We start from the raw sequence: 12,527 nt of genomic DNA, 5'->3' as shown, positions 1-12,527 counted from the left end.
CAGTGGTCTCTGCCAAAACTCTCCTCCCTCCAGCCCTGCCCTGGCCCGCAGCACTTGTGTTGTGTGGTGTGTGTTAGTGTGAGCGGCTGGACTGGGGCTGTGGGGGGCTGTGAGCTGTGGACAGCGGGGATCCCTCACCAGTACCTCTCTACAAGAGCTGCTGCTGCTGGTGGAGCCTGTGGGGCCACGTGCCCCTCCACACTGGGACTCGCTTTCCTGTCTTGACTCTCTCCATGTGCCTTCCTTAAGGCAGGGGCAGAGCTGCTCCCTTGGGCTTTGCAGGTGCCATGCCCCTGCCTGGCTCCCCCAAGCAAACTGGGAGTCTGGGATGTCCTCTTGGCTCCCAGCACCTCATGTCGCTCTCTGTGTCCTCCATAAAGTGACCAGGCCAAGCCCTGCCAGTGTTCTGTCCCTTGAGAACCCCAACAGCACCCAGGCAGTCCCATTTGCCCTGGTACACTGTTTTTGCTGCAGAGGGTTTCAGTGGTGGCTGCAGGGCTCCTCTGCTATGACGTGGGGCTCTGAAGTGTGTGCCAGTCCCATGGTGGGTACCAGCAGCTGCACAGGGAAGGGATTTTGCACCCCTCCCCTCCCCTGTGCCCTGTGGGAAGTCTCCCACACCCTTGCTGGGTGGCTGCTGAGGGTGATGGTGCTGCTATGGTGCTGGCCAGCGCCATGGTAAGAATGCTCTACCTCACATGGGATACCCAGGATCAGTGACCTCCTCTCTGTGCCAGTCTCTGCCTTGGCACATGTGGGTGTCCAGCCCTCAGGACTTGCTCCTCTTTGTCCCCCTGCCATACAAAGACCCCATACACCACACCCAGCCCCACACCATGACCTGGTCATGCTTAATTAGCACCACCCCTGCTTGGCACATGCCAGACTCCAGCGGCAGCTGGCAGCACGCACTCCAAATCCTGCTGCCCTGTGGCAGGAGGCAGTGATGGACAGGCAGTGATGTTCATGCTGGAAAGTAAAGCACCCTGCATTGCATCAAGCTTCCCTTGTGCCCGTCAGCTCACCCAGGCGTGCAGCAGCTGGCGGAGTGTGGCAGCGGGCAGGGGCCTCACAGAGAGCCCAGCACTGTCAGCTTCATTGTGCTGCAGAGCATCGCCTTCCCCGGGGCTTTGGAACAGGGTGCTGGGTGCCAGTGACACCCCCCTGCATGGTGGGGTCCCAAACAGTGACTCGGTGCAGCCTGGTGGAGGGAAGCAGCTGGGCTGGGAGCACCGTGCACGCTGGGGCCCTGGTCCTTTCTTGCTGGGTGATTGTAAAATACCGATGTACATAACGTGGCCACATTGGCGACTGGGTGCTCTCGAGTGCAATAAAGTGAGGAGGACTGGCCTGTTCCCCAGCACTGTGGTCCCTGCGGAAAAGAGGCACCCAAGCAAGGGGTGATGGGGCAGCTTTGTGCTTGGAGAAAGGAAACATCTTCAAGTACCACCTTTACCCCCATCCATGCCCCATGGGGAGAAGAGGGTGGCTGTGGCCAGACCCCAAAGCTGGCAGTGGGTGAGGCTTGGCTTGCGAGGTCTGCAGTGAGCATGGGGTGCAGCCTCAGCAAAGCACCTTGTGCTGTGGTGGAACAGCTGCAGGTGGGGGCCAGAGGGGGTCTGAGGGCAAGCACATGGGGATGGCCATAATTTATTTGGGAGCAGCTTCCTTGTGTCCATGGGGCCAGCACCTAAGGGTGCTGGTTGCAAGGTGCACACAACTGTCCATCAGCACTTTGGACTGGAGAAGACAAAATGCTCAGGTGTCTGTCAGGGTTTTTGCTACCTTTGGGGCCAGCCTTGCAGACCCTGGTGCCCCTCCCATGGTTCTAGGTTGTCCCTGCACAGGATGTGTGGTTGTAGTGCCCACAGCACTCCGTCAGCCACAGCACACTCTCCGCCTGCCCAGCCCAGGATCCTGTGAAGGAGAGTGTCCCGTTCTCGAACACCGAGCTGGAAGGAGAGACATGTGGTCAGGACAAGCTGTTGCCCCACCACCTGGGTCCCAGACAGCTCTGGGGCCCTTCATACCCACCTGGCAAAGAGCTGCTTGCAGCAGGTGTATATGCTGTAGCTGGTACTGTTGAAGTCGGCCGTGCTGAAGAATGTCACACAGTCACCCACCTCCGTTGGCACATAGAGGAGACCTGGGGGACAAGGTCTCCTACTGAGACTTGAGAGGGGCCATGGATTCAAATCCCATACCCCAAGCGTACTTGTAAGTCCTGTGTCCCAACTCTGCTCACAAATCCCATAGCCCAACTAGCAAATCCTGTACCTGGGACTGTGCAGGTCCCATAAGCTATCCCACCTCACTCCCTGAAACTGCAGGGAGCTCCTTGCAGTACGCCAGATGTTGCCCTTGATATGTCCCCATCCCAGTCCAGATGAGGACGAGGAGCCCCAGGAGAGCTGTTGGGCTTCGGCAGCCCCTGGCAGAGCCATGAGGGGAGAACAGGGTTTGGAGGCCTTGGCAGAGCCATGGGGAGGACAGGCCAGCCACCCCCATTCCTGAACCTGCATCTATAGGGGTCTTCAGCCCTGTGCATGTCCCTCCCCAGCTCCTTCTGGCCCTGATGGCAGTGGGCAGGGACCTACCTGCCAGGCAGGCGTTGAGCATGGAGACGCAGATGCCGGTGAGCAGCGCCCGCAGCACCACGGAGGCAAACTCACCCTTGCGGTGAGGTGCCAGGGAGCCTGTGGGGCAAAACAGAGACCAGGGGGAGTCACATCTTGACTCCAGCTCTACCCTTGGCTGGGGACAGATAGGGACGTGTCTCTGGTCCCCAGCTGGCTCTGCCACACAGTGCCCTCCCCACACCAACTCCTGCTGTCTGGAGGACATGGTGGTCCCAGCCAGCACCCAGCACACTGTCTGCCTGTCCTGGCAGCAGTGGGTGCTGGCAGAGCGCTGTGCCCACCCTGCACCCACGTGTGATCAACCAGAGCCCTCAGTGCTCCCAGCACCGGAGTCTCTGCTCTTTGTGCCATAGCTGGGTGACACCCAGGCTTGTGGGACATGCACGTGCTCTTGCCCATGGGTGCAGTGCAAAGCCATTCCTTTCACATCATGCAAATCCTGTTTCTTACCTGGCAGAGACCAAACATGGAGGCTTGAGGGCAAATTCCTCCTGCCCCAGATGAGCCCTTGCTCCCTAGCCCAGGATCCCCCCTGCCTTGTGCCTAGGCACCTAGGACATGAGTTACACTCACCCAGGCTTCCCAGTATGATCCCAATGGAGCTGAAGTTGGCAAATCCACAGAGGGCAAAGGTGGTGATGCTCTCAGCTCGCTCCTGGAGGGCACAGGGGGACGGTCACCTCTGCCCAGGAGCAGCCCCAGAGCACCCAGAGCTGAGCACCATGTCAGAGCTCCCAGCCCAGACAGACATGATGGAGATAAGTCCCCCACCCCAACGCTTTATCCTTTCAGCTATTTTGGGGAGCAAGAATGAAGGCTGTCCCTGGGAGAGGTTGGGCTGCGGGGACAGGTGACAGGGGCCCTGTAGCACCATGATCTGTTCCATCAAGGAGCAGGATAAATGGGAAAGGGCGTCACTGACTCCTTCCTCCCATACCCAGCAGTTGGGGAACATCCAAGTCTAGTTGGCCATAGGTGCCCTCCCACCCCCAGCACCATCATCCTGATTCGATAATCTTAAAGGACTTTTCCAACCCTCTGCCTGCCTACCACTCTGGCCAGTTCCCATGCCCCATTCCAGCTGGTCTCATCCCTGCCCTGTGCCCAGCAGGGTGGCAGGTGCCTCTCACAGATATCCACTGTTTCCGGCTCCCATCCCACTCCTCCAGGCCCGCCAGACGGTTCTTCTTGTATGTGGACAGCTGCTGGTATGCCACAAACTCGTTCAGGAAGATCTTAATCCCCAGGAGCTCGGCCACCACTGGTGAGTCTGCCCAGTCTGCCCCCATGACAAAGGCCACGGGCATGAGGACATAGGATAAGATCACCTGGGAAAAGCATTCCAGAAGGTAATGACTCAGAGCGGACCTTCTGCATAGCCCCCAGCTTGGACACCCACTGCCAGCACTTGCCAAACACTCAGCAAGGATCTCAACAGCCTACTAAGGCAGCAGGCAAAGGTGGGGATGGCTGGGGGATGCAGGGTCTGGCAGCCCAGACCACAGGCCTGCTCTTGGGAATACCTGGAAGGTGAGATCCTTGATGTCTACCATCTCCCCAAACCAGCGCACGGCAGCGTTGATGAACTCCAGCACCGCCAAGAAGGCGATGAGGTTGGCTGCAATGTTGGCCACGAGCCCCACGGAGGTGGCAGCCCCATTGCTGGCAGCTTCCAGGATGTTCCGCTCTTCCCTGTGTGGAAAAAGACCCCAATGTACTCATATGGCCAGGCATCCCCTGTGCAAAGTCAGGTGTCAATCCATGGATGTCTGAACAACACAAGCTCTCCCAGCCTTGGGCCACCCCCAGTGTCCACTTGTGCCCCAAATTGCTCCCACGGCTTCCCCACAGTGGCAAAACACTCCACCCCCCAATGCACTCCCACTCCCCCACCTGTCCCCTCACACTCACCCACTGGCGATTTGGACACTTTCTTTGCCCTTGAACTTGGACTCCTCCACCTCGGGGTACACGAGTTTGGACATGGCGAGGGCGCAGGGTGCAGCCATCACAGAGGCTGCGATCAGCGACGCCGCGTCGATCTGCAACGCGCAGACCAGGGGCTTAGACACCTCTGTGCAAGGCTGTGCCCCGTGACACACCACACCAGGGCATCCCAGCATCGGGCTGGCATCAGCCAGTGACACTTGGAGCAGTTCAGGGCTCCCTGTTTGCTCAGGGTGCACAAACTGGCTGTTTTCCCAACTAAGCAGCAAAGCACATGGGGCAGCTTGTCTGGATGGAGGCATTGCTGGAGCTGCAGTGATCATGTCCTCGGGGATGTTAACCTCTCCTGCTGTTTGACTTAATTATGATGGTTCTTGTCCCTTGTTGCTATTTACCAGTATCAGAGCAATAGGTTGTGTAACATTGCGAACTTTTACCTTCTGATGAAGGGCTAAGCTCCCAGCCTCACCCATCCCCTGTCAATGTCTCATTTCTCTGACCTTCCACCCTTGGTTCCTCATTTAAGGAGACTAATTAATGTTTAAATAGCAGGAGTTCAGGCAGCAGGTCAAGGGGAAGGTTTATTTCCCATGACAGAGCACTGACAAACCAGATAGGGCATCCCTGGGTGTCAGGGCCAGGAGCACTGAGGTGATGCTGGAGGAGCAGGGCTTGTTTGGCTGGGAGAAAAGAGTTGAGGGGGGGTATGGCTGTTTCTGACCATGTAAAAGGGGTTGGAGGGAAGACATTGCTCAGTGGTACCCAGTGAAAGGGTGAGAATCACCAGCACAGCTTTAGTGGGGAAATTCCACTTGGATATAAGGAAAAAATTGTTTCTTGTGACTGAGGCATCTGTCGGGGAGACCAGAGAGTTGGGGGGAGACCTCCATCCATGAGGATATTCACCACCAACCTGGACAAAGCCCTGGGCATCCCCTGGGGCTTTGCAATAACCTCATTTGAGCAGGAGGGTGGATCAGAGACCCCCAGAGAGTCCTTCCAGGCTAAATTATCCCATGATTCAGTGGGATTTGCCCTGCTTGCTGTGCAGGGACACACAGTCAGAGTCCCACAGCACTGCCCTCTACCTGGCAGGGCTCTGAGGTTCTGACCAGGCCAGCGAAGGTGAGGCTGGACCTGTCTTTGGGACAAGGTGAGGCTGGACACCCTGCCTCCATCCTGCTTATGGAAGGGGACAATGGGGCACCTGCTGGAGGTCTCCCACCATCAAGTCCAGGGCAGTTCCTGCATGTCAGGACTCTGCAGCAGGGAGCATGTGGCATACATCTACTCATGCACTCACCCCAAAGGATATGTAGGCACCCATCACACTGCCTGCGATGGTGGCAAAGCCACCAGTCATCACAGCATGGACTTCTGAGAGGGTCATGTCCGCAAGGTACGGGCGGATGAGCAGCGGGGCTTCAGTCTGCAGAAGAGAAAACCTTGCTGTCCTTGAGACAGGGCCACACAGGGCCTCAGGTCTCCTAGGAAGGGAGGAGAAGACCCTTTCTCCAGGGCAGGCTCAGCTATAAGCGCTGAGGAACTGGATCTCCTGCCCAGGCCCTTACCTGTCCCACGAAAATGTTCCCTGCTACACTCAGGGTCTCAGTGGGAGTGGTGCCCAACGAGACCTGAAGCAGCCAGGAGATCTGGGGAAAGACAAGGCCACCATGTTTACAGAGGTTCCTGGCACCCTGCCACCATCCCCAAGAAGCAGGGCACTGTTTGGCCCCTACACAGAGGTGATCTTGGGAAGCACCCCCAGACTGCATAGAAACATCAGCCCTAGGGTTGGGCTTTCTCAGAAGGACATGCAAGAAAGATGGGGTTTGTGTCTATTCTTTTAAGCAGGACAAATCACCACAAAGTAGTACCATGACAATTTTTCCAGGACATCCCTCAGTTGACCGTGGTAGTCAGAGAACCCCCCAGGTTCTTCTCCTTCCCATAGCTATCCCAGATCCAGGAGTGAGGCCCTACCTTGAGAATGAGCCACTGCATGACGCCAAGGTAGTAGAGGATGGACATCACACAACTGAAGAAAACAACGATGGGCAGGGTCTGCAGGGAAGGCACCAGGGCACAGGGTTAATGGAGAGCTGAGACACACACAGGCACACTTGGAGACCAAGAGCTGGGCATGGCATGGTATTGCATAGCAAGCCCATGCTATCGGGTGCCACAACACTGGGCCAGGCTGGCAGGAGGGACAGGGACCAGTGCAAATCCCCCACAGTACTGAGGAGGTCCATAGATGGATCCAAAGCTAAGGGAAACCCATCTCTGAGAAGCTCAAGCTCTACTGCAGCAAATCTGGCTGCATTTAGCTCTGTGCCTTTCAGGACCCAGCAAGGAGCCAGACTAGAAGAAAACCTCTCCACACCCCATTCCCCAGCTGACCTGGAAGGCAAAGACTTCTGTAATGAGTGTGTTCCCAAAGACGAAGCCAGAGCCAGCTGTGGTGTAGCCCAGGAAGATCTGCAAGGGAAGAAGTTACACAGTAGGATGGAGATCTCCATTAGGTCCTTTCCCGACATCTCACTTCTGCCTAGCAGGGGGCTGTATCCCCAGTCCCACAGCTGACTGCACACCAGAGAATGACCCGCTGAAACCTAAGCTGGGGACGCTGGTGGGCTGTCCCACAGGGCTCTGCTACAGCCTGCAAGGGAGACCACATCAAGGGGTCTGGGCTGCTTCAGAAAACCAGGGAAGAGCTGGCTTTCCTCCAGTTCCCAACATACATGTTTGTGAGTGTGCAGTCCTTGCCACTTCCCCAGCCCATGCCATCCCCTGCTCTTCCTGTTCATCCCAAGGTGCATAGGATGGGATGAGTAGATGTAGTACCTGGATCTGGTCACCCAGCCACTTGAAAGCTTGGACACCAGGGGTTGTTCGGAGGACAAAGACTCCAAATAAGAACTCCAAGCCAAGACCCCAGAAAACGGCTCTCCAGGACACCTGGGGACAAAAGCAGAATGGGGACTGCGATGTTGTCAAGGCCTACAGGCTTCCTTTTCAGCACACAGTAAACACCATACACTGTGCCCTGGGTGAGGGTCATGGGGAGACCAGTAAAGTGTCACAGAAACCCACAAACATGGGTTGGTGACAGAGAAAGATATTGATTTGGTGGGACTCAAACTGGCTGGAACATAACTTGCCAGCCTGATCCAGAAGGGGACAAGCATCAAGACCTTCTGATGGTTCACTGGTAGCACAGACCTGCTAGACCAAAACTGCCTGTTCATTAACCCTCTGGAGGAGGAGGATGGAGGGGTTGCCCAAAACATTGAAGCAGGTTGGGCTAGAAGCCACTGGGACTTCAGTCACTTCTGACCAAGTTCCCCAGGGCACGCAAAGCTCAGGCCCACTCTCCACCCACAGCACCTGAAGCTCAGGTGTGGGGCTGGTGCTGGGCCTCTGGGTCTGACCCACCACAAGGGACATGGTGGAAAACAGGACAGAGGCACTGTGGGGCAGCCCTGGGTTGGGAAATGAGAAGGAGAGCAGTGAGAAGAAGAGCAGTGAGGTGGCTTTGGGGTCCATCCACCCAACCAGTTCAGCTCCCCAGGCTGTGCCCAGCTCTGCCCAGGAGCTCTGCTGGGCTTCTGCTTCCTCCAGGGAAGGAGATGCCCATGGGAAGGAAGCACTTGTTCTCCAGTGCTGGGTGGCCACCTCCTGTGAGAGGACTGATGGCCAAGCCACACTCGAAGCACGTACCGCGCCGTGGTGCTTGGAGCAGGCAAACAGGAACAGCACTAAAGCGCAGAAGCCACCTAATGAGATGAGCTGCTCTGGGTTTTTGGCAGTGTCCAAAACCAGCCATGCGATCAGGCCTGCCAGGATGGCCACCCACAGCAGCCTGCAAAGGAAACACCAGACTGTCAGCAATGTCAGGATGTCCCCATGGGGAGAGCAGCTTGCAAAGGGCAGGAGCTGATTGTGCAGGAGTTGCCACCATAAGGTCCATGTATCTGAAGAAACCTGGGGCTCAGACACAAACAAGGGATGTGAACAGCCATCACGCTACCGAGGCAGATGAGCAAAACATTTCTGCCATGGCTTTTACAAGGCTCCAGGCTGGGCCATGCCTCGTCATTCCTGAGGTGCCTGCATGGCACTAGAGCACAAGCCCATGCCACTGACTGTGGCTGTGCTGACAGGACAGCCACGAAAGGGGACGCAGATGCTGGGAGGGATCTGGCCCTGCCTTCTCCTGACTCACCATTTCAGCCACGGCCAGGACTTTTGGAAGCATTTCCCAACGGGACGGAGGAGATGCAGTACCTTTGCCCCACAGTGCTTCTTGAAGAAGCTCCAGCAGACGAAGAAGACAACCACAGCCGTAATGACCACCAAGGCAAGGGCTCGCTGGAAGTTGAGGTAACAGGCCGCAATGAAGTAGCACAGGTAGGCTGGAGAAGGCACATTGGGGGTCAGAAACATCAGGGCTGTAGGATCATGGGTTCATAACACTAACTGGGGCCAAGGGGGAGGTTCATTTCCTCCAAATATCCTCCCCTGGCCACCCTCAAGGCTCCCATCTTTGCACAAGGAGACCTTAGGGAGCACCACCCCAGCAGGGAGCAGAAGGGGCAGAGCAAACCCTTCAGGCAGGTGGAGAAAGGAGAGGAGGACAGTGAGGGGCACATAGTTCTGGATAGGAGTGGTGGGGTGAGGAAGGGGCAGGCAGTGAGGGTTGGGAGTGGATACAACCTCCACAAGTGACCACATTCAGTGTGTGGAGGCTGGGGGCATGGCCAGCCAAAAAGAATACGGAGGTGGGGTCTGAGTGCCAGGAAGTGCTCACCTGCTCCAAGGAGCCCCAGGACAACCCTTTTCAACACCTTGGCATGAGCCTTGCAGAAGTGCTTTGCCTTGGATACTGGCTGCAGGGCCTTCCTGGGGAGAGTCACATGCCAAAGACGTGAGAGACGCAGAAGGTGGATGTGGAAGATCAACCCAACCCAGTGCAACCCAACTGAAGCCAACTCAGCAGAGCTAGGTCATGACCACACCTCCCCCAGGCCACTTTTGGCAGCAGCACAGTGGTAATGGTGTGCCATGGTCCACACATCCCAACACCCTGGCACCATGAGTGGAATCCGGCACCGGGTGGCTGCTAGGGGGACAGAGATCTGCCACTGCCACCTTACAAGGCCACAATGACCCATCAGACATTGTCCCCCATGTGTGGTCAATATGACCCTACTCTGCTCCCAAATGAGGTTTGTCTCTGACAGAGCACACACACACATGTGGGGGTTATCCTACCTGCAACAGGAGGAGAATCTCCCTTTCCCTTCTCCTCTCCTCTTCTCTTGGCTCTCACCACTTGGACCACCACATTCCTCATAGTGTCTCTCTTCTCCCTAGAAAACATCATTAGCTGGAGCACCCTGTACCCCGACAGGAAGGGAAGGGAAGGCAAGGCAAGGGAAGACTTACCTGGAAGCTGAAAGCTGGGTTATCCATGCCCTTCTCAAGGCTGTCCAGGGTTATCTGGTTTCCTTCCATCTCTAGAAGTTTGCAGCTTCAATGCACTAGAGAAACAGCTGGCTGGGGAGAGAAAGATGGGATCACCTCTGGGAAGGTCAAATGTCCCATTCTGCTTTTCAGTTTTGTGTCTCTGAGAGGAGAACACCCTTTGCAGTAGGGATTCAGAGCAGCTCCTGCACTAGCACATCAAGGGACCATTTCATGGGGTCCTGAGCCCATGGGGCTGGTGTGCTGAATTCCTGTTCTCCTTTAACTCTGGGAAGGTCTTTGCTCTTCCATAATTCCAAGGAATTACAGGAGAGGATTACATGCATCAGGGAGTGCTGGTACTCCTCCTCCAAACTGGTGGCAGCGTCCACCAGCCTCCGTGAGTCCCTTTGCAAGTGGGATTTTAAAAAAAATAAATGTGGCTGCATCCTTCATTGCAAGGTCTTGGTGCAAGCCAGATAAGGAAAAAGGTTGATAACTAGCACAGTGCAGGAGCAAGGGGTAGGAATGAGTGGTAGTTTGCATGGGGACTGGTCCTAAAGGAGCATCATACTGGGAGAACTAGTCCAGCAAAGCCAGAAGAACCAGTGTTATGCCAGGGCAGGAACCCTCAGAGCATCATCCCATTTGGACACCTTCCCAGTTCCTCTGCCTGGAGAAGGATGAGGGAAGAGCAGAGAAGTTGCGGACAAGGCAGTGATCGACTGTAGGAGCAGAGCACTTCTGTGTGAGGACAGAGGCAGTAAGAAGTTGTCTTTGTTTTGAGGGCAGTTGTAAAGGTCTGTGTGGAGAAGGAGGAGACAGCAGGGTCATCATCGTCTTCTCACAGTGTGAGATCAGGGCCCACCGAAGGCAGGGACGCAGTCCCAAGTGAAATTGGTGAATGTGAGTAGTTTTGGAGACCATCCCCCTCAACACGGGCAGCTGAAGGTGGTGTGGGGCTCCACAGGCCAGCAGAGCCACCGTGGGGGAGCGTTGGGGAGTGATGGCCCCAGTCTGTTCCTGGGGTCATGGCTCCCCAGCAGCAGGGCAGGATACAGGGCCATGGTGGGAACCCAGGACCTCAGACCACCCTCCAGGGTCTCCAGCACCCCTGGTGTGCCTGCAGCTCAAGGACATCTCACCAGGACCCTGGCAGGGATCAGGAGGACCCCCCTCTCCAAGTCCACCACCACTAAAGGGCACTCCCCCGGACCCCTCTGGGCTTAGACCTCCCAGAGTTCCAGGCCCCCCAGGGTTCCTGGCTGTCCCCACCCTTCCAGGCTCAGTGACTTCCAGGTCCCCTGGGCTGATGCTACCTCCGTGTTCCCCCACCCAGTGCCAGCCCCCTGCCAGCTCATTACCTTTTGTTTTGGTGCAGCCACATTGGCTGCCCTCTCCTTCATGGGTGGGACAGGCAGCAGGTGGATGCCCCCATGTGCCCCTGTGTCCTCACACCATCCCCATGACCCCCATGCCCTCCTGTCCCCTATGGGCCCCCACGGGTTTGTGATGCAGTGTGGCCACGTGCCCCTCTGCCCTCCCCACCGTGTCCCTGCACCCCACGCCCTCGCAACCCCCATCCTCGTGCCCCACACCTTCACACTCCTGTTCCCTACACTCCCCATGGCCTCGTGCCCTCCCCGTGCCCCGTGGCTCCCCCCGCCCTGGCACCCACCGTCCCCCTGCACTCACCCTGCAGTCCCACCGGCCGCAGAGCTCCCGGCCCGTGCCCCGGTTACGCATTAACAGCTCGGTCCAAAGAGCTGGGCTGGGCACTGCAGCGCCGGGGCTGCCCCGGCTCCTCCCGGGGCTCACTGCCGGGAACCCAGCGGTGTGGCCGTGCAGGGCATCGTGCCAAACGCAAAAAGGTCACCCATGAGACATCCACTGACATGCAAAACAAACCTTGAGTGGAGATACGGAAAGAAGATCACCTTTACCCCACCCCAGGAAGTGCTTCCCCAAAAAAACAAAGAGTGGGACACACGTGACCTCCAAAGCTTCAGTGGTGTGAAGTCACGTCCCCTGATCCCTGAGCAGGATGGGGTGGCAGCCAGCAAAAGAGTTCCGTGCCAGCATGTGTTGGAAACCACTTTTTCATGCAGGGTGGTGGGAATCGCATCCCCAGGTGCGTGCACTCCACTGATACCTCCTGTTCTTTGTTTGCACAGGGAGGGGTGATGTGGCTCCGAGGGTGCCAACACCTGGGCTGGCAGGAGTCAGTTTGGAGATCGGTGATTAATGACACCACGGGGCACTCAGGGCACTCACGTGCCACACGGTCCCCGTGGACCTTTCTGTGCATTCTCCCTGTGGATTTTGGCCAATGCCATCGCTAAAGCTGCCCAGGGCTGGGGCCAGTGAGGGGTGAGGGCACGAGGGGGTGACGGTGCAGGTCAGCGTGTGGGTGACAAGGAAAGAAACCCTGAAAGCTGCTGGCGCGACGGCGGTGTAAATTCCCCGCTGCAC

At 57.0% G+C, this 12,527-nt stretch overlaps 1 protein-coding gene across 1 annotated transcript; it reads right to left on the bottom strand.

Annotated features, from left to right (window-relative positions):
- Positions 1-1,666: 1,666 nt before the first annotated feature.
- LOC103757954 (sodium/nucleoside cotransporter 1) lies at positions 1,667-10,122 on the bottom strand. Its single transcript, XM_008924148.3, has 17 exons — positions 10,038-10,122; positions 9,864-9,961; positions 9,400-9,491; positions 8,815-9,004; positions 8,310-8,451; positions 7,434-7,547; positions 6,990-7,067; positions 6,570-6,650; positions 6,158-6,238; positions 5,890-6,015; positions 4,551-4,681; positions 4,163-4,331; positions 3,770-3,967; positions 3,213-3,294; positions 2,598-2,696; positions 2,035-2,146; positions 1,667-1,952 (listed from the first exon to the last, which is right to left on the bottom strand). The coding sequence occupies exons 1-17, from the start codon at positions 10,104-10,106 to the stop codon at positions 1,829-1,831; spliced, it is 1,986 nt and encodes a 661-aa protein (XP_008922396.2). The 5' UTR covers positions 10,107-10,122; the 3' UTR covers positions 1,667-1,828.
- Between the last annotated feature and the right edge of the window lie 2,405 nt (positions 10,123-12,527).

This window comes from Manacus vitellinus, unplaced genomic scaffold (assembly GCF_001715985.3).
Source record: "Manacus vitellinus isolate BGI_N305 unplaced genomic scaffold, ASM171598v3 scaffold_16_pilon, whole genome shotgun sequence".
Taxonomy (NCBI): domain Eukaryota; kingdom Metazoa; phylum Chordata; class Aves; order Passeriformes; family Pipridae; genus Manacus; species Manacus vitellinus.
Note: the sequence above shows the minus strand (reverse complement) of the source record. Positions and strands in the feature narration are given on the sequence as shown.